The sequence below is a fragment of the Leuciscus leuciscus genome (assembly GCF_965113295.1).
Source record: "Leuciscus leuciscus genome assembly, chromosome: 8".
Lineage (NCBI taxonomy): Eukaryota > Metazoa > Chordata > Actinopteri > Cypriniformes > Leuciscidae > Leuciscus > Leuciscus leuciscus.
The window spans coordinates 27,336,435-27,358,899 of NC_138732.1; the positions used below are offsets into that span (position 1 = coordinate 27,336,435).

At 39.3% G+C, this 22,465-nt stretch overlaps 2 protein-coding genes across 4 annotated transcripts in view; both read right to left on the bottom strand.

Moving 5' to 3' along the window:
• LOC309504967 (uncharacterized protein) overlaps positions 1-15,660 on the bottom strand; it is a 42,471-nt gene extending 26,811 nt beyond the window's left edge. Inside the window, exons 1-2 of one of the 3 annotated variants that reach the window (XM_082178287.1) lie at positions 7,411-8,040; positions 3,606-3,662 (exon numbers count right to left, since the gene is read on the bottom strand). In XM_082178287.1, coding sequence (XP_082034413.1) covers positions 3,606-3,655 — 50 coding nt within the window. In that variant the 5' untranslated portion in view covers positions 3,656-3,662; positions 7,411-8,040. Of the gene's footprint in view, positions 1-3,605; positions 3,663-7,410; positions 8,041-15,543 lie in introns of those variants that run through there. The other 2 variants (XM_082178289.1, XM_082178288.1) reach the window with 2 other exon arrangements.
• Positions 15,661-15,775: 115 nt separating this feature from the next.
• LOC309505077 (lysozyme g-like) lies at positions 15,776-17,545 on the bottom strand. The gene is made up of 5 exons (XM_082178463.1): positions 17,388-17,545; positions 17,147-17,230; positions 16,841-17,037; positions 16,513-16,651; positions 15,776-16,133 (listed from the first exon to the last, which is right to left on the bottom strand). Exons 1-5 carry the CDS (start codon positions 17,389-17,391, stop codon positions 16,000-16,002), a joined length of 558 nt encoding a protein of 185 aa, XP_082034589.1. The 5' UTR covers positions 17,392-17,545; the 3' UTR covers positions 15,776-15,999.
• Positions 17,546-22,465: the final 4,920 nt, after the last annotated feature.

Here is a 22,465-nt window from a genome sequence, read left to right on the forward strand (position 1 = left end):
CCAGCAACACTGAGTCAACCAATGGCGTGAGTTTGGGGCGGGACTATCTGTTTGCTGAACCAATCCCAGAAACACCACATCTTCAGGTTTTCTATTTGAAAATGTCTAGGTTACGACTATAACCTCTGTCCCCTATGAACAGGGAACGAGACACTGCGTAGATGACGCTATTGGGGAACGCCCTCCATGTGAACCAGTGTCGGTGTCGAAACTATCCAATCACGGCAATCGATATTGACCGGCGACAGCCTATGACGTCACTACTAGTGCGACCCGGAAGTATAAAAGGGAGAACATGTCATCCAGTTTCGTCTGAAGGGACTGTTCAGCAGGCATCCCTGTTCGTAAAGTCTGTCACGAGCGGGCTCTTCCCTCACGCGCTCCTACGGCAGCAAAGCCTCGCTGAACGTGTTCCATAACACTCACAACTCAACATACGTGGGGCAGGGTGGCTGTGAGGGTTCGGGCTGTAAATCCTCTTCACCCTCATCAGCCATCTCCTGCTTTCTTGGGCTGCCAGCAGAGCACTCGCTGTCAGATCAGAGGATGTTAGTGACAACACATCCTCATCGGGCTGCTCACTCTTGCGAGTCTCTGAAGGGCGTGAGAGATTAAGAACTCTCTCAAACTCCTAGGCGAGCTCTCTCTGAAACCCCACGATTCTAGTCTCTGCTTTGCCTCAGCGCGAGTGGGACCTGAATCGCCTGGCACAGATGTCTGTCTCTCTTCCCTCGAGAAAAGGGCCAGACGAGGGCAGAGTTTTCTTAGAGAAAAACTCTCAAATTCTGCACGATCAGATCCCTCAAGAGCTGATTGTGCATGCTCTGAGCCCAAACAGTAAACGCACAAGTTGTGTGTGTCATCTGGTGTCAGAAACCCGAGACACAGATCCACACACTTCTTGAAACGCTTATCACTTGCCATAATTGTTCTTACCTTTTTCAGGTGATTGCAAATCAGAGAAAACAGTCCCTGAAGACGAAAAGTGGATGATATGTTCTCCAGGCACCCCTTTTATACTTCTGGGTCACACTAGTAGTGACGTCATAGGCTGTCGTGGTCAATATAGATTGCCGTGATTGGATAGTTTTTTTAGACACTGGTTCACGTGGAGGGCGTTCCCCAATAGCGTCATCGACGGAGTGTCTCGTTCCCTTTCGAAAGGGAACTGTCATTATTTTGTGCATTTCTGCTTGCTGGCACCAGCGACATTACACACTTCAGCTCTAAATACTGTAAAAATTATATTTTCAGTTAAAGCAACACTAAATAACTTTTCCTCTTCTGTCGCCCTACAGGTTGGAAGTGGAATTGTCCATTACCGCTGTCGTAAATAATTTAGCCTACCACAGCCTACTGTCGCACGCTCGCTCGCTGTTTATCCAGCACCGGCTTTGGAATGAACGATGTCCACAGACGAGGTAGAGTATGTAGAATGATTTTATGAAAGTATGATGTATTGCGAAGAAAAAATAAACACTATTGTAACACTTGCAATAAAGCAGGTCAAATTTGTAGTCTCATTCGAACTACAGAAACGCAACCCGATCTGGCAAACTGGCAGTTATAGCAGATATAGGGCCGCAAAGCGAATGCACAAGTGCCTTTCACCCTGTTACGACTTGATGAACCACTGAAACAATTTTGGAAACATTATTTTAAGGTAAAAAAGTTATTTAGTGTTGCTTTAATTGTAGTCACATGTACCATTGTTCTGTGAATTTTAGTGGGTGAGACCCAATCATTTAAATAGGAATCCATATGACAAGAAATTTCCTGTGAGGGGGAAAGACTTGTCCATGCAGATTTGTAACGCCTTCTAGTCGGTCTTGAAAAATCACTTTGCTGGCCAACAGAGAGTTTGGGGTAACAATGACTTTAGTCTACTACTTTAGTAATAACTACTTTAGTTAACATAAATTAAAAATGAACTGCACTTCTGCAGCGGTAATTCATCTAAATTGATGTTAATTTGAACATTTACTAATGCATTATTAAAATCAAAAGTATTTGCTGATATTAGTTAATACACCGGGAACTAAAATTAACAAACAATGAATGACTGTATTTTTATTAATTAACATTAACAAAGATTAATAAATACAGTAATAAGTGTATTGCTCATTGTTTGTTCCTGTTAGTTAATACATTAACTAACGTTAACTAATGAAACCTTATTGTGAAGTGTTACCAATTTCGCTAATGTGACCTCACCTTCACTCACCCTTGTCCGGACAATTTTGAAAGGCATTTGAGAGCTGCAGCTGGTGGGAAGGTTTTCAGCATTTCAAATCTCAATTTGTTCTGTTTTTAGCATATATAATTACTTAAATTTCAATTTGTTCCTTACATCAGGGCTCCAGACTAACATTTGCGAGCAGTAGCAACGGTGCCACAAGTTCTACAGATGGTGGCGCCAGCACCTGATTTGGTAGCGCATTATTAAGTGCAGTAACTAATAATATAAAATTTGTATTTCTTGGATATGCACATTTGACAGTAAAGCACTGAGCTTGAGTTAAAACGCAGATACAATTAACTTCTATTAACAACAGTAACATGTAAAAAAAAAAAAAAAGGGAAAATGTTAACTATATATTTTTTGGTCATCACATTAAAAAAAGATTTAAAAAAGTATAAGATTTAGAGCTTTGAAGTGCTGGAAAAAGTGAGAAGCACTTGAAAGTCCTTGAAAAAAGTGCCTGAATTTCACTCTCAAAAGGTTGTACGAACCCTGAAATAAATACTGTGAAAACATTTGACTATTTTTGCCACAATCCCATGGTTACAGTTAGCATTGCTACATTAAATCCATGGTGAATGTTGGTGATTTGTGGACTGAAAAGCCTTCTATAACATGTTTGTTCATGGCACAGTGTTTATCCTGGTTTCCATGTCAGCATTGTTTGATATGATATCTATGGTTTAATACAGAGCATTCTGAACCGAATTTGAATGCTTCTCACTAGATCTTGCAGTGATGTTATTAAAAATGCAGCAAATTTTAATGCTTTCTCTCACTGGAGCTCCCAGTGCTGTGTAGAATGGTGTCACGTGATCGAGATCGGCCCATCTTATGCGAGTAAACCTGTTCTGAGCTTGCGCTGGTCTGAGCTGATAAACAGTCCGTGCAGCGCAGCTCAAACAAGTGGCGTGGTTTCATTCCGCTTGCGTTTCATTTGCCATTTGATGTTTTTCATATGTAACAGAAATGCCAGCTCTTATCAGTTGGGCAACATGGTAGTGGCACCAGTGCGACATCTAAAATAATTTAGTTGCATCGGAAAGTCTGGGGCCCTGTTACATGGAGCTACTGTATGAAATCTGAAAATCTGTAGTATAGTTTTATGATTTAAGCAGACTGCCACTAGAAAAGAGCAGCCTGGATGCAAAGCATCATCTTTTGCGTTCCAAAGATGAAAGAAAGTCATACTGTTTTGGAATGACATGAGGATGAGTACATGATTAAATAATTTACACAAGCAAACCAAACTGACCTCTTTTGCAAGAGTCTCTTCTGACTAAAAAGTCCTTAATCATTGGCCAGTGCGTGACTATGATAGCAGATATGTAGTTCAGAGCTCTACAGGGACTAATGGACTGACCTTGGACTGCCTCCAACGCCAGAGTTCTGTGATGACGTCCGACGTTTCATGTCTTAACTTTTGGACAGGGGGGAGAAACGGAGGAATAAGAGAGAGAGAAAGAAAGAAAGAATGAGAGTTAGTGGAGAGAAGCGTTCAAGCAGAAGATATTAGCAAGCATGCTGTGTTAGCATCAAACATTTTGTTTTTAGAGAGTTATCAGACAAGAGACTGTAAATATTTATATGCGCATATGCAAAACTTGCTTTTGTTAAACAAAATACTTGAAATGCACAGTGTGAATTACGTCAGTAAGAAAGGTTGAGGAATAATCAAGACTATGAAACTACTATGGACCTAGTGACAGACTGATATTTAGTCCAGGCTGATGTTTGGCTATTTTTAGAGTACTGGCACAAGCCAATAACTGTGCCATTGTGGATTAATAACAAATGTGGTAATTCCATCTTGTGTCAGCACCAAACTAACAGAGTGTGTGCATATAAGTGCACATTTTCTGTTGTCAAAATTGTTTTGTGTGTGAATTTAGCAAGTATTGTGTAAACTAAGTGTAAAAATGTAGCAAGTTTGTGTAGGTATGCACCAATAATACAATTGAGGAAAATACATGCATACAGGTCAAATATTTCCATTATAAGGCTAACAGATATAAACAATCAATATTAAGGGTGTGTTCACAACTTCACACAATATTAAGCCTATATAAAGGCTACCTAATTTTGTGTAAATATGATCTGATATTGAATTGTTCTACTACATTATATAATTACATTTTATTATTTGTGTCAGATCAGTTTAGTTATCAGAAGTTGATCAGTTAAGTTATTTAAATGCCAGCCCTCGTTGTTCAACATCCTGATGATCAGAGTCATCTTATGCAATACTGGATTAGACCCAAGGACATGCAACAGAAGCAAGCAGGATTGACACTGTAAGTCGATGAGTTGATTCATCCTCGTTTTAATATACTTCCATTCATAGAGATTTTTTGATGGATGCCGAGGCTTTTTAGGTCGGGTAGAATCTGCGATTTTGTTCGCTTGCTTCCATGGCTGCAATACGCTGTGTTTTCCGCCAAATATTACTATTGGGAAATACTATTACTATTGGGAAATACTATTACTATTGGGAAATACTAATACTATTTGGTAAACGGGCAGTGGGCGGGATCACACAGACCAAAACAAAAACAGACATTCCGACATGGAACTTTCAAAGTAGAATAACTGGCTCTGTTTTTCAGAGAAACGAGTATGTGAACTTAGCTTGTTTCCTAAATATCTGCAAACATTATTATGATATTTTGCTTTTGTATGCAAAAAATTACATAAAGCACCTTTAAGCAGAGAGAAACCTGGAGTAAACTACACTAATGAGTTTATGAAACCAGTTGCAGTCACCATTTGGCTCAATCAGTTGACAACATTAGCTAAAGTGGTGACCATCCCCATCTCATTCCTTAACTTATATTTGAAGAGAAAGAACGTCCTAAAACATTTACTGGGCTAACAAAATTTGGCTCACTTAACAATGAGGTCTAATTCTATTTCCTGGCAGTTTTGTTATAGGGCAGGAGCAAAATGTAAGCAATCTTCTGTGATTTACATTTTATTTTCTCATATAGTTTACGGTTACTTTTAACCGTACTTTTAAGCTTTTAAACAGCCACCCCCCATCATAAGTTTACTACTGATGAGTACTACTGATGAGTAAATTATTTTTGGTTAGATTCTAACATCTAGCAAAATTAGTGGTTTAAATCAAATTAGTTCCTCATGAATAGTAAACAAACCATTCGTAATCACATTAGACTTCCAAAAAATGAGTTTGTACATAGCGTTTTTATAGTTTCTGCTAAATGTACACCCCTGAAGTTTTACATAGACATACTTTAAGTATGATACGCACATCTTACACAAAATGTGGGAGCTTTACGTGAATAAAAAATGCTGTATATTTAAAGTACCCTAAAATTTAAAAGAGCTGTATATTTAAAGTGCCCTAAAATTACAGACACAGAACATTTAGCGAGCTCTGAATTATCTGAAAATATGTTTTTTTCTATTCAGGAAGATATTTTAGGCAATATTACTGCATGGACTCAATGAGCTGTGTTTGGAAGGCCTTTGCTGTTGGTATTGATTGATGGTTTAAAAACTCTTAGCAGGGGCAGCATAAATCCACACATACTACAAAACCATCTGTACTTTTGTGGTTCTTCTGAACTTTAACCACAAAATAAAAAAAAACTCCTGTAACTAAACCAGTAGAGAAAGAGCAGCGCATTCTGGCTATCTGATATTGGATGATTCATTATTAGAGAATCCATAAGCAAACCACAGCAGAAATGTTTTACAGAGTAAAGAAGAGTGGTGTTGGAAATGCCACATTTTACTCAAAGGAATAGTTCACTTAAAAATGAATATGTTTCATAATTTACTCACCCTCAAGTTCTTCCAAACCTGTATTAATTTATTTCTTCTGCTGAACACAAAGGAAGATATTTCAAATGTCGATAACCAAACAGTTGATGACTGATGACAAACACATTGACTTCCATAGTAGGAAAACAATACTATGGAAGTCAATGGGCTAAATCAACTGTTTGGTTACCAACATTCTTCAAAATATCTTCCTTTGTGTTCAGCAGAAGAAAGAAATTCATACAGGTTTGAAACAACTTGAGGGAGAGTAAATGATGACAATTTTTTATTTTTAAGTGAACTATTCCTTTAAGTTATGTAAAAAAAAAAAAAAAAAGGAAAAAAAAGAGAGGTAAAGCTGAAATATCAGGATTAGAATTTTTTTTTTAATAAGATGTACTCACAGACACATCTTACCCCACTCTCCACAATATGCAAATTAAAATTTAGCTCACACTTTAACAAAACAGTCTCTCACTGACTTGAGACTTCTTTGAAAATAGATGTCTTAAAAGATAGCAGAAGCCTGCTAAAAACAACAACCTCATCAACTGCACAAGAAAATATGAGAAACTAGGAAGAGTTTGGGCTCAACATCAACAAGCTCAGAGAAAACACAGAGGTCAACACAAAAGGGGTCTGAACATTAACATTTGGACTCTTATTTCATGAGATGGCTCAAGTTCCTTGCCAAATAGATTCACCGTGTAGATACAAACAAAGCAGCACTCTCACAGGAGCGCAAGGACCATAAATGGTGTGAAAATGGAGGTAGGTCAGAATGTAAAGATAAAGCTGGTTCTAGTACACAAAAAAGTTCCAGTCTCTTTGCAAGGGCATATTTGCCATTTATATGTGAATATGGAACATTATGTCTCAATAACTGGTCCAAACTCACTTATTGTACATTTATCTAGTCTCTGGGGGGCTGGACTACAATAAACAATAATAAATGGCTAATTCAGTGAAGAGAAATAGTACACAAAACAGTCTCTTTTCCAAACTAAGAATCTGGACGAAACCCAATGGTAAACAACATGTTCTCTCAGTGGTGATGAGTAGGGTCTTGTTGGACATGTCATGAGACCATTAGATAGAAGAGCTTTTAAAGAGACTCTAATTGAGCGAGTTAATCTAAGAAGCTATTACAGTGCATTCTCAGAGAGCACAACCGAAGCCTTACAGTAAAAAATACGTATGTAATCATATTATCAACACAACCATGTTCATCAGTGTTCCACTAAAAACCAATTACACTAAAATAGTTTTATATTATGCAACCATGACTAAACCTTAAACTCAAGCACGCTAACAAGAGATAAGTGCTACCACAAACTATTTTTAAACTATACCTTTCATATAAACAAAAGACTCCAACTTACTTTCTGTCCCCAAAGCAGCTGTAAAGTCGAGACATGGTGTCAAAGTTCACCCTAAAAGCTGAGTTTCCTTAGTGCATCCTTTGAAAGAATCTGTTCAAGGTCCAAAAGTGAATTTTCACGCCGGTTTTGTTAAATCCCCAATATCTCCGTTCTCATATCATCACATGAGCTTCTGGCTGAGAATGTGTATCCTTCACAGGGAAGGCACATGTGTGCTCCAGTAGCCTGTCTCTCAGGACTGAGCATGCTCTCTGTCTCTTCCTCTTGGATTCCCCCCTCCCGTCCCTCTCCAACCCCCGTCACCTAATCCAGAGAATCAGCTACTATTGTCTCAGCCCAGCAGCTTACCGCCGGCAGGCCAGGCGTCATTTGATAATTAGATGGGGCAGCTCCCTGAGGAGAGAGATACCACCTTTCGTGTCTGCGGGAGGCTCATACTGGCCCACAAAGGGGGTTAGAAAGCCAGTCAGCTGAGGGCTCTGAATAAATCATTAGTAACATTTTTACCCAATATTTATTACATAGCTCTATGGAATACTTGATTCTGATTGGTCAATCGCACCATCCAGCGGTTTGTTATTCCCCAATAACAACCGGTAAAAACTGATAACACAGGCTCATCCGGGTAACTTAAGTCAGCGCTATACGCTTGCTAGGAATGTTTTTTTCTTCGTTGAAGTTTTGCGTTTGGTGAGCTTATAAAATATTAAAACTCAAATCAATATTTTGTGAACAATTATTTTATGTCATCTGGTATCAGGGCTCCAGACTAACCTTTCCACTGGTTGCACTGGTGCTACCAACTTTCTCAGTTGGTCGCACCAGCATATGATTTGGTCGTGCCTTTTTTTAATTTATTTTTTTATACATGCCATGGGATTAATCAATGCATGCTGATGAATAGTGGACTTAATCTGCATACCTTAGTTTTGCACTGATGTAAAAAGACTGACAGTGACAAGACCTCATGTTAGCAAAATGTTTTAATCTTTTAACTCTCAAAAAAAAACTATTAAAAAAACATGTATGTTCTTTAATGTTTGATTATAATTTTACTGTCTTCACATAGGGATGGGAATTGATACGATTTTATCAATAATAATGCCACTGACGATTCTGATTATCGATCCGATTCTTTAACGATTCTCTTATCGATTCTTGATAGCACTGTGTGGAAAAATGTAGTCATATGCTTTTCAAAAAAACAAGTGGTTTCAAACTGTACTTTTTATGTAATTTATGTAATAAATAGAACCTTATTGTAAAGTGTTACTGATTAGTTATACACCGATTCAGACGTCTCCTGAGTTCACTGTTGGAAAAATCAGTTGTTTTAACCATTCATTAAAATGAATCGGTTCGAAGGAGTCATTAGTTCGCGAATTGGACGCGTCATGCGCGTTATGTGATTATCCCAGCAGTTAGTACATGGACATCCAAGATTTGTGTCAACACAGAAAACATTTTATCACTGGATAGTTTTTTTTCGTTTTATTAAAGTGTTGTTTTATGTCAGCTGAATGTCCGGAACGCTTTTCAGAGAAGATAAGGCAACTTATTTAGCACAATTCACACCCAGCGGTAATTCAAAAAAATATATAAAAAAAATTAAAATAAAATTCTCAGAATGCTCCACATGAAACTTTGGTCTTCCGACCTTTTACCACCGTGTCGATTTATTTTGATTAATATGTGCGAGGGAGAGAGAGCAAGACAGCGCTTAGTTTGGAGACGGTGAGGTCTTGTTTACACTTTCGCCTGGCTCCGAAGAGAGAGTGCGTGCGCGCGACCGGGGCTCTCTCTCTCTGCTCGTTCTTTCAGTTAAACATGCGCCCTGTCACGCGCAGCAGTTCATCTACATTACTCACCGATCAAATAAGACTTTGGCGGGACAAAAATGAACTTTGGCGGGCGCTAAAACAAGTTCAATGTAGGAAAATTCATGCGTGAATTTAACGACCATGCACTCGCACAAATGCGACCACATAAAATTTTAACTCGCACATTCTCAAAAAATGGTCACATATGCGACCATTTTGGTCGCAGTCTGGAACCCTGGGTATCGATGACTCGCTCTCATTTCATACAAACGCAGCTAATGCCATTTTTCAACGATTGTTTTTTACACTGTAACGGATTATAAGATAATAAACAGGTATGATTTTAAAACAGTTTAATCTCAAATCAATATCTTGTATCCCCATAATTATTTACATGGCGAAATGCTGTATATTAAGTGGTGTATTAAGACCGTATCCCTTAAATGTCCGTCTAGTTTGAACTTGCCGCTTGCTAGCTACTGCTTCCTTTGTGTAAACTTTGCGTTTAAAGAACTGCTAAAATATTTCAGCTCAAATCAATATTTCGCGTCTAATTATTCACTTATATGGCAAGTACGTAGCCGTGTAATAAGCGGGATAATGTACATCCAGGCGGTTGTAATATAAACCCAGTTCGGGGTGATTCTTCGCGTCGGGGTCATGATCACCCTGTCGGGGTTTATTCTGTGATAACAACCGGCTGGATGTACATTATCCCTTATGTCAAGTTACACTGTTAAACACAAAGGTTTCAAAATGGGGTATTCGCAGTGATGAAATAGAAGAACCATTTTTGGGTTCTCCTTTCAGTCAACAGTTCTGAAAATAACCACTTTCTTAGTGTAAAGAACATTTTATTAATCTGAAGAACTAAAAAGAATCTTGTGTGAAATGGAAAGATTCCATGGATATTAAAGGTTCTTCATGAAACCATCGATGCCAACAGAACCTTTATTTTTAAGAGCGTACTGTGTAATAGTGGAAACTTAGCATTTACTGCTTATTATGTCCTAGCTAAAACGTTTACCAAGGTGTTGCTGGTTCATGCAGGTAAAAAGATGACTTTTAAAGAGCAAACTTCAGCAGGCTGCAAATGACGTTTTTAGTGACAGGACATTTGTCATTTACCCTGTTTTCTTTAGAAAATGTGTTGTGCACTCAACCTCAAACCATACGTCTTCACTACATAGCCTACAAATGTTTCGCCTTGCTGCCAGTTTTGAATATTTCCCTTCCCCTCAGGCAAATCGTGCAGGAGTATCCAGCAAAAGTGTAAACAAAGCTTTCCGCCAGATGATTCCTTTTCTTAAACACAAACAATGGCAAATGCTGGATTTCTAAAGGGTATTTTCTTCCGGTATTGGGGGGTGGAGATCTGGCTTTCATACCAAACTGCTTAGACCAACATAGGTATCCAGAGAAATCAAGTTCACACTCGTTAATAGTGCTCAAACCCCTTTATTTTTTACCTCACACATATGGTGAACAGAATGCCTATGGAGTTGCACTGCAGGCATTTGTCCTACAGTTCTCTTCCTCAAAGCTGGGTGGAATGTCATGAAAAAAAAACAAAAAAAAACACGTTGGTATTTCCTGAGACCTTTTTGCTCTGCCGCTGAAGAAACACATATTTTGTTTCAAGCATATGGTTCCTCAAAAGGGCCATATTATCAGTAGATTCATTCATTCAGTCATAGTATGCGGTTGTCTGATAATCAGCAAAACATTCTCTATCAAACGTCCTTGACTTCCCTCTACAGCCTTCTTCATATTTGGATAGTTAAATACTTTTGGAAAGCTGACATGTCATGCATAGCATGTCACACCCACAGGACATGTCATAATTGCTCAAATTATTTTATAGGCTAATTATTATGCATCCTTTTCATGATCATTAGACTACATGGAATAGTATTGAGCTAGTTAATGAAAAAAAGGTGATTCCAAACAATAAAAGCAACTTGGTACAGCATCTAAGATTACTACACCACCATTCAAGAGTTTGCACCATTCAACCTTTATTCAGCAAGGATTAACTAATTTGATCAAAAGTGACAGTAAATACATTTGTAATGTTACAAAATATTTCCATTTGAGAAAAATGCTGTTCCTTTGAACTCTTTAAAGAAAAAAAAATTGTATTGGGTCATTTCGTGTCAACTTTTTCTGGTGAAAGAAATACATAAATGAAGAAAAAAAAGCCAACATATTAATTAGCTGTGTGCAAAGTGTCCGTATCGGGCCTTTAAATGAAAGGAAAATGAAGATACCAAAAGAAATGTTTGTTAAAAAACTAAATCTAAAAGGATACGAAGATATCTTTATTATTTCATGAGTTACAGGCATGCAAACTTAGGACAAAAGACACAAGAAGTGGTTTTTCCCATTTTTGAACTGTTGCCGTTTAGATCGCTAAACTAAACAGATAAACTGATAAACATAGTAATCTCTTTGTAAAAATTAAAATAAATTATGCTGCCATCTTTTTAGTCATTTTACCCCCTCCCTGTCATTTGGCTCCACATCTGTTGTGAAAATTGTAATTTTGACCCCCTCGACAAAATAGAGGATTAGTTAGTCAATATACATACATCCATTACATTTTATATTTATGGTTGTCTTTCTTTCTTCCGAATTTTCTTAAACAAAATAAAAAATCTGAGCCAAAACTTCGGGGAAGTTTCCGAAATTTGGATGATTCGACACGGAATGACCCTCCAACGGTTTCTACAAAAATATGAGGCAGCACAACAGTTTTCAACACTGATAAGAAATGTTTCTTGAGCAGCAAATCAGCATATTAGAATGATTTCTGAAGGATCATGTGACACTGAAGACTGGAGTAATGATGCATCACAGGAATAAATTGCATTTTAAAATATTTTAAATTGTAACAATTTCACAATAACACTGTATTTTTTTATCAAATAAATGCAGCCTTGCTGAGCATTAGACATTCTTTCAAAAACGTTAAAAAGTCTTACCGACCCCAAACGGTACTTGAACTGTAGAGTTACAGTGTGTAGTTTTCAAATATACTTTTCCATGTGAATTTGAACCTAAAATCATTCTTTTTTTTACATGTATGCATTTGGCACAGGTTGTCACAGGTGATAGTGCTGTAATACCAACCCTCACTCAATAACATCAAACATCTAAGCACAGAATCAGCCAGAACAAAATTGACTACATTCTTTTAAAGACATATAGTCATGCATATTTAAACTTGCAACCCCTCCCCATCTCAACTCTGCCAATTCCCTTCAACACTTTTCTCTGACTCAAGTTTCTTTAGGCATCTCCTGCAGAGCACTGTTTCTTTTCTTTACAAAGCTCTCTGAATTCCAGCCCACATCTGGAACGCATCTTCTGAGGCAGCGCTCTACCCCACACTCTAATTAAGGCCATGTATGCCAAACTGTAAATAACCCAAGAAATGATACCCCTCGGCTCATAGGGCCTGAAAAGCGGGACGTGTGGATTGATGTTTCGAAATAACTTATAAGATGAATATATAAGTTCTTCTCAGCATGCAAAGTCTATCTTCTGTGAAAGAACTCCTAAAACAAAGCCACGAGCAGGCCAGGCTCTCCATGTGTCCGTTAAGTCCTTCACCCTTACAATAGAAAGTATCCAGCTGGGTCCACACAGCTTGACCAATGAACACGGCCCATTCAGCTGCTCTTTTCCTCGATCTGTGACCAGTTAACTTTGTTTTCCAGGCTCTTTAAAACTCGGTGTGTGGCGTTTCTGGAGGGAGGCTTCCAAATGGAGTGTCTTAATAGTTTAATGAGACGATCATAATGAAATAATTGCACCCTGGGTTTTACGACGTTTTCCTTTCTAAGTATCTTAGAAAGTATCGACACAACAGGACTATTAACATGGCTCATCATCAACACATACATTACAGGACAACAGGCTCTCTTAACACATGCTCGGAGGGGCTTAATAACCTATAAAAGTACAGTTCAGCTATTTGCCAGCTTACACAACTCATATGAAATACAGAGAGTTAATGAGTGTCAATTACTGTAGATGTTGTGTGATGCGTCATCTCTTGTTTTTAACAAGGTAACAAATAAAATAAAATAAAATAATTTAAAATGTATGTCACATTATGGAAGCTTGAACACTTGTTCATGTTGTAACATATATAATATATAGCAAATAAAGAGACTTTATTTCACAATTCTGACTTTATAGAATTTATAGATATAAACTTGCAATTGCGAGAAACAAAGTCAGAATTGCAAGTTTAGTCTAAGGCCTGGTTTCAGAGAGAGGGCTTAGATTAAGCCAGGCTTAGGCCTTAGTTAAATTAGGACATTTAAGTAGCTTTTATAAACGTGCCTTGGAAAAAAACATTATGGCATCTTGAGACAAAACAATGGCAATGATTTATTTTAAGATTGCTTTCAGTTAAGACAGCTCGAACATGCATTTTAGTCTGGGACTATGATTAAGCCTTTTCTGTGAAACCGGGCACGTATCGTGCAATTCTAACTTTAATTATCACAATTACGAGAGTTTATTACTTTATAAGATATAAAGTTTATAAGTTTATAAAAAAAAGTCCAAATTATGATATAAACGTGCATTTCTGAGAAAAAAGCTTGTAATTCTGACTTTATTTTCCACAATTAAGGGAAACAAGAGTTCATAACTTTATAAAGTTTATGTTTATAAAAAAAAAGTCCAAATTGTGAGATATAAACTTGCACTTCTGAGAAAGATTTTTTTTTTGCAATTCTGACTTTTTTCTCGCAATTGTGTTTAGCCTACATCTTACAATTTGGACTTTTTTTCCCTCACAATTGTCAGTTTATATCTCACAATTCTCACTTTATTTTTTGAAATTGCAAGTAACTTGCTTTTACTCGCAGTTACCTTTTTTCTTTTTTATTCCATAGCGAAAACAAGCTCCTATGTTAGATGTGTCTATATTTTAGGTCTTGTAACTGATCACCATTTCTTTTCAAAATTTCAACCCTTTAAATCACCTTTATATCTTCACAAGTCCATTTTATATAGCCCTTAGCCTTTTCGAAGGAAAAATATTTAAATCTAGTCTCTAAATTAATATGAGGTCATAAAACACCATGAATATAATTTAATTTCATAATCAATTTCAATATTTTAGGATCAATTATAAGAGATCACACCACAAGACCTGAAATTTCATGTCAAATTCTCCAAATACTAATTGCACGTATAGCCGGACATCAAATGAGACATGATTCTGAGACCGAACTCATAATTTGATGATGAGACTGTACTACCTGTACAGTAATCAAAACACACACACACACACACACACACACACACACACACACACACACACACACACACACACACACACACACACACACACACTACTGAGAGCAAGAGGAGGGTCATTTGATCTCTGAGCAGCAGGGTGACGCCAGATCAAGCGCCACAGACAATGTTAACACTGTTACCACAGACACAGTTAAAACACAAGAGCATGAAAACCAATTTAGTTTGTAGAATACATTTCTTTTTTCTTTTAACTTAACTGTAAACCTTCTAGATGTTGGTGGCTAGATCATGGTGTTAATATTTTCACATAATATATAAAAAGTTTATCAAGAATTTGATTTACAATATTGTCTAAATAATGTAGACTAAATCCCAGAAAAAGAAAAAAATACATATTGTTGCAATATCTACAATTAGGCTAATAGCTATGTCATTTAATATCTATCCATGTGTTTTTCTTATAGCCCTGAAGGTGAAGAAAATAGGTGAAGGTAATTGTGTGGCTCTCTTAAGGTTTTTTCACACACACACAAAAAAAAAAACTTAAAAACTAAGTACATAAACACGACTTAGAAACAACCAACCAACAACAAAGAACTAGAGTGAAAAAGTTTGACTAACAAGGTACTTACAGGATACAATATCGGAATGTATCATAGTCTATTAAAAAAAACCCCGCAAATATGTCAAGATGTGCAAAAGTTTAGGCGTTATCTGACAGCTCGCTGGACTGAATATTTACAGAGCACTATTCAACTATCTTAAGTTATCTTGTTTTACAGACATTACAACAGAGAATTCAAAATGCGATAAACCACTGAAGAAGATAACACGCCGTCGGTTGTAACTCACTAAAAAAGTTCGCATAACATTATTCACTGGACTAGCGGAAAGTGATGGAGATGTTTGCTTCGCTTCCCAAACTTCCCAAACAACCGCTTTTCCCAGTGTATAGTGAGCTCAAAACCGACAGAAAGCCTCAATCAAACCGAATGAACGTATTATTGCTTTAACGCAGACATGTACTTACGAAGCGAAGAAATCCTAGAAGTATCTGGCCATCCTTAAACGAGCGAAACATCAGATTTTCACTAATGACATTCTCCAGTGTTTTGTGTGTGAGAGCAGGATTAGCTCAACATCGCCCTCTGTCGTGGAAAACAACAAGCTGTTCCAGTACGTGTTTGCACTGCTCCACTTCCATGAGCAACGAAGAATATGTGGTGTGGGGTTTAGAGATGTGATAAACAATAAACACACGATTTAAGTAAATAACTGACTTTTATTTCATCAGATACTATCATCACAGGAAATGTACTTGTTTTGAAAACGGCCCAAACTCTTTGAGCTTAACTCAAAAGCTAGGCTATCCTATCAGCATTCATTCCAAAACAGAAGGTTTAATATTAAAAATGAGGACTTGTCATCTTGAGTTGTTTTGCTCTTTTCAGAAATGTAAGGTTTTACGGGTTCATAACTGCGTTCTTTAGTAACCCTTGCTTTTGAACCACTGGGCTCGGCCCACAACATCATTGGCGTAATCATCTCCTGTGGTGCCCACGTCCATGCGCTCGTATGTACGGACGTTCTTCACACCTGCGTTGTAGGCTGATATTCCCCCTGGAACAGACATTATACTACAACTGAGACATGAAAGTTGAGCGATGAACTCCCTGATTGCACACGTACATCATGGAGACGTCTATTTGATGTCTGCATTGTGCATTTACATCTGCAAGATTTCTTTAGAGTGTTTGCTCATCTGCAATATGTCTCTTAGATATTTCCAATCAGATGTTAAGTAAACATTTAGAAAATGACTTAAAGATGTTTATTATTTAGAGTGTAAAACTGCTTTTTTCTAAGACGTTTATCAGATGTTTTCCAAATTAAGTGCTCTTTAGCAGATATCTTAGAGATGTACCTGTGCTATCTGCATTTATTCGTCTTTTTGTAATGCTATTTATCTTTATTTATCTCTTGAGTAAATATAGCCTACCTTTAAAGCATTGCTCTGGAGTCCACTGTGGAAACTTTGCTTTAATTTCTTTAATGTAGCCAATGAGAATCTCAGTAGCTTGTGTGATATGCTGCTCACTGTCCCATGCACCTGCTGGAGTGTGGTGGCGTTTGTCAACCTGGAAGAAACACCATCAAAGAAGAGAACAATTAGAAATGTTCAGTTTTACATTCTCTGCTTATTATTTGCAACATTTCCTTGCTGATGTCAAAATATTTTGCATGGGATATCAGCTTTAGTTTATGTTTAGTATGTTAAATGTTTTCTTATGACTTTGAAATAGACTAGATCTATTCCTCTAACCAACCTGCATGAGACCAAAGCCATTGCCATGGTCGCCCCACCCATCCTTCAGGGCAGCTCCGGCTCTGGACTCTCTGGATATGATCCCCGCAATCACAGCCGGGTCCATCTGCTTTGCTCTACCAACTTTAGTGATTATACTCTTGTATTTCTCCATGCGGTTCAGATCATTTTCAGCCAGTTTTTTAGAGGCGTCAACCCCTATAACAAGTTTAAATCAATGATAATATAAGCTGTAATGCAGTGATGTATATTTGGCAATCATACAAAAGTCAGATGTGAGTTCTAAACAGTGATGCATTCTTCTCACCCTTTACGGTTAATTTATCCTGTTTTGCTGTCTTCTCTGATGCACCGGTGGTGTCTATCTTCATGACGTCTCCATAAATGCATGCTAGAAACAACATGGAAAATATGTCCTGATGCTCTTTCAGTCATTAAGTAATTATACTGTATGCACATTTATGCAATGCTACACACTAACAAGAAGTTCCTCATAATTCAGACAATGTCAGATAAAAACACGCAGTACCTGATATTTTATAACTTACCCATGACTTATAACTGCTGTGTGAGATCAAATCACTGAGTTTGATGAGTCCTGTCACTAAATCAGACCGCTGCAGGACGTGATTATATACGATCACAGAGGGTGTGGTCTCTCTTTTTTTTCTCAGATGTTCTTCCACTGAGGTGTGGAGAAATGTAACGTTACAAAATTTGCAACTGTGACTGCAAAATTTCAAATAGTTTTTTTTATTATTGGTCTAAGCACACCCGAGCACAGTGAATCATACTGTAAGCTGGCAGATTTATCAGGTGGAGGCTTCACACACCTCAAAAAGGTTTAGCTACTTTTGGTTAACCAACTTATACATAACAATAACAAGTGAATTCCTAACTTTGCAAGTACAGACAGGAAAAGAAAGTGAAGAGAAATAACAGGTTGTGAGAAAAAGTACTTTTATCTGGAAATGTTGGCACTCGTACCAGTGTAGAAGCATGCCAAATTTCAACTTCATTGATCATATGCTTGTGCGATTTGTTTAGTTATTGGCCCCAATAAAAATGTATCAAATTTGGCAGCCGTCTTGTAGCACTTTCCAAGAATACAAAGCCAGTTTAGTCATTTTATTGATTTATTGGGTAACACTTTACAGTAAGGTCTCATTTGTTAACATTAGTTAATGCATAACATGAACTAAGGATGAACAGTACATTTGTTACAGTATTTATTAATCTTTGTTAATAAAGTTAACAGTGTATCATGTTAGTTCACAATGCATTAACTAATGATAACACAACTTTTGTTTACTTTCAGTCAGTCACGCTCGACGTCACGTCGGAACGTACCCGCGAATTGGGATCTCGCCTGAGAGAACAATCACCTTCGAGTGTAAACTAAACAAACTAAACTGTGCATTGTGAGCTCCGCCCCTTAGCGTCGGTTATAAATATGGAAGCGGGTGTGCTCGCAGTTCAGCTTTTCACCTCTGAGCCAAGCATTTGTGTTGTTCCAATGCAATCATCTGTGCGAGTGATTTATTACGAGTCAAGGAGAAGCTCTGCTGGTGTCAAGGCGCTGTAGGAGTGGTCACGATCTTCGAGAGCATTTCCTGCTGTTTCAATGACAGCCTAAAAGAGCTTTCCTTGCATACTGCAGGCTGCACTAATTCCTGCAAGCTGTGCTGCGGCCGTTTCCCGTTTCCCTGTGCACTTCAGCACTTAAAGAGCTTATTTCCCTAAAAAGAACAAACACGGGTGTGACACGGCATCTTTTTAAAGATGTTATTCCACCTGTGCATTTCTGTATGCAGTCGTTCCTGTCCTTATCTGACGGCCAGAATCGCTGGGTGGTTCATGTTTTCACATGCTGTTTTTTTGCATTCACATGCGGCAGAGATTTTCCCCTCTGCTTTTGACCAGCCGCTGCATATGTGTAAAAGCACAGCCGCGGGTCTGCTTAACACTGAATCTGAGCTTCGTGGGTGTTGTCTGGGGACACAGCACAACACATAAATCGCCTTGCCCAGCCCCCTTGCCTTCTTCCCGGATATGCGTGAAGAACTTTGGCAGTATGGAAGCATATATATACAAATATCTTACATATATTTGTATATATATGTAAGAGTTCGTGTATGTGTAGGCCTGGAGAGTCGCTACGCCTGGCATCATAATCTAGGTGCCTCAGTCCGCAGGATTGTCATAGCGATAAACAGCAAGTTGCCATGGAGACAACCTTGATCAGGTCCCAGACAGAGTCAACAGTCAGCAGGTGTCTTTGGGGATTGGGGGAAGGAACGCAAGAGCGTCTCACTGCAGTGCTCTTCCGGGGGAGTTGTTGTTCCAACAGCGGCCTTGGCCAAGGCCAGTGCTGCTTGAGGGGGGCCGAAAGCATATAAGATTGGGATTGTTTGGTCTTGGGGCGAGTAGCCGCATTCCAATTTACACGACTATTCTCCTGATCCATTTTGGTCTCCGAATCGATCCATTTGCCTTTGCAAAGCTGTGAGCTTCTCCATGATGTTATCCATATTGTGGTTCAAAGTCCCAGTCTGAGTGCTGGCAGCTCTGCCCACTTCATGACGGGCAGCCTTGGGCTTTGGACAGATGTCACCGTCTTCTTAATTCCTCGATAAACCAGGGCAATGCCTAATCCAATAAGCAGAAAACCTGTTATCATGGTTCCGAATAGGTAGATATCTTCAACGTCGTCCATGGAAAGAGCCGCCAGACACACGACCCGCCCCCTCTCCCACGCGTCCATCGTGTAGCCAGCTGCGAACGTTCCAGCAGGGCAGTCAGGTTCCCCCGAAGATGGTGTCAATTGCGTTGAGAAACCAGTTGATCAAATCCATGATTTCTTAGTTTGGAGAGCAGTGCGGAGAGAGTCTCTCAAAGTACAAGACAAGTAGACAGTACGAGACGAGAGGAGCAAAGCAGGGGAGGTAAGGGGGAGGAGAGGGAGAGAAAATGCGACCGACTTCATTGATAGCCAAAGCAAGAGGTATCTAGGACCTTGATGGGTATATTCTGAGCTACGGCAAAAGTGAGGCAGTTAAGAAACATCAGCGCTATTGTACTGAATGCCAAAAGTGGAGAGGCTAACCAGAAATTCCTTTTCAATTTTATTCAAACCTTCCTTTTACTCCACTGGGGAGGATTGTTCCAGTCCCTTTATTATCAAAGTGTGTCATCGCACAGAGAAAATGTGGGATATCCTTTTTAAGTGCCACACCACTCGAGCAGTCCACTTCTTCTGGTCCATATGGATACTAATTTATTCTTGATTTCTCTCCAATGCTTGATTTTATGTAGGGGAAAAGCTACAAGCTTTTATCCGATCAAGGAAACAATTTCACAGGGGGGAGTTGTTGTTGGTAGAAGTATTTAGTCAGATGAAAACCCACCCTTAGATATCAGCTTGCCAAAGAACAGATCAGGTTACATTTTAATTCTCCCAGCGCACCTCACTTTGGTGAGTCCTAGGAAAGAGAGGTGAGAGGAGTATGAAATCAGCCCTACGGACGACACTGGGTGCTCAGATTGTCACCGAACAGGTATTGAGAAACATCTTAGTGGAGGTTAGGAATATTTGTGATCTTGATTGACAGCTGATGGTGCATAATTATTAACTTCTCACTGATGCTTCGTGAAGATTCTTGAATGTGCGTCATTAAAAACAGTGAGTGTCATTTGACTTTTAATTATATTATTATTATGTAAATCATTCACTGTTTAGCTTGTTAATCTGCTGCTATGTTATATTTCATGTAATTACAGTGTGGTTTCTATATTATGTGAAATATTTTGTTAATTGTGGCAAGCCTGAATGCCCATTATAAAGCTGTCATGACTCAACATTTTTTTGTTGAGCTGTTTATGTTAATTGCACATTTATGTTGTTTTTATGTTATGAGTTAGATTTATTTGTTTATTGTAGAACCACACTCAGGTGTCACTCGACACTCGATATACATAGCCTCCAAGGTCCTTCATCTTCGCTGGTCCCAGCTCCACCTTGGTCCTCCAAGCTTTGGACTCCAACCTTCCTGACTCTGCCTTGGTCCTCTGCCCCCTGGCATCACCCTAGTCCACACCTCTCAAGGCTCTACCATGGACCTTCAGACCTCTGGCTCTGTAAGAGCACCCTACTTGGCCTGTACAGCTGTGGCCTCCTCTGCCAGCTCCCAGATGGACTCTGCCTATTTGAGGACTGGACCCTCCTTCCTGCTCCTTGCTTTACCATGCTAAAGTGACAGTTTTTTTGATGAGAGGAAAGCTTGCAGCACTTTTACTAATTGCTGCTCTCGGCAGTGTGGGGAGCGCTGGGATGTTTGCTAACAGTACTGCTGCTCAGGTATTTCGAACTTCTTTTGACACCTAAGCAAAGAACTTCGCTGTGAGTTTATGGGGGCCTTTAAGCCCCCAAAGTAGCTACTCACCAATGGAAGATTACAAGAGAACAGTAAGTATGTTATCTTCTGAGCAATTCTGAAATGTGTTTGAAGTCGCTGTCTTTTACTTGATATTAAAATGTGCTCCATTATGATTGCTGTTGATGATGAACTTAAAAAGATGGCTAATGCGCAGTCTAATTGACTTCTCCCCTTATGTAAGAGGAGGAGAAATAGTCACATCTTGAACCAAAGACGATACCTAATTGGTCAGAACACCTGTCAGGGTGTGTGCAGGCAGAAGAAGAGGAAGGCAGAAGGCTCCAATACAAAGTGTTTACTTACAAATATTACTCAAGCGATACAAAATGGCAGGATACACACACAGGTTGAGACGTTACATAGATGAGAACAGACCAAGACTGACTGAACTAAATACAGACACTGATGAACATAAACCAGGTGACACAGATGAAGGTGATGGACAAGACACAGGTGATGATGATGAACTAATGATGGTAGACATGGCAACGGATAAGTGGCGGGAAAACAAAAGACATGTGACTAATGAGACTAAACAGGAACACAACAGTTATAGTACTCGCCCCTCCCGGTAGGCGCGTCCTCGCGCAGTGGAGGGACCAACTGCAGAGGGAGAGAGGGACCAGGGTGGAGCAGATGGAGCAGGCGGCCAGGGCGGACGGAGGGAGGAGCCATGGTGGAGGTAGGGATGACAACTCTAGGTGGCCGACTGACAGGGGCGAAGCAGGTGGGAGAGGAGACCAGGGTGGAGCCGGAGAGCCGACATGCCCAGGCGACGCAGAAGATCCAGCGAGAAATGGCGGGATTTAGAATTTAGGCTCTGGTGTCAAGACGGTCTCCGGGCTGGACAGGACCAGTGGTGAAAGTCTCTGGGCTGGACGGGACCAGCGGTGAAAAAGTCTCTGGGCTGGACGGAGCCAGCGGTGAAAAAGGCTCTGGGCTGGACGGGACCAGCGGTGAAAAAGGTATCTGGGCAGGACGGGACCAGCGGTGAAAAAGGCTCAGCAGGCATGACGTCAACTGTCTCAGGCTCAGCGGGCATGACATTTACAGTTTCTGGCTCAGCGGGCATTACGCTTACAGTCTCTGGTTCGGCGGGCAACACATGTACAGTCTCTGGCTCAGCGGGCATTACGTGATGCGCAGGCTCGGCAGGACTGACATGAAGTGCTGGCTCAGCGGGACTGACG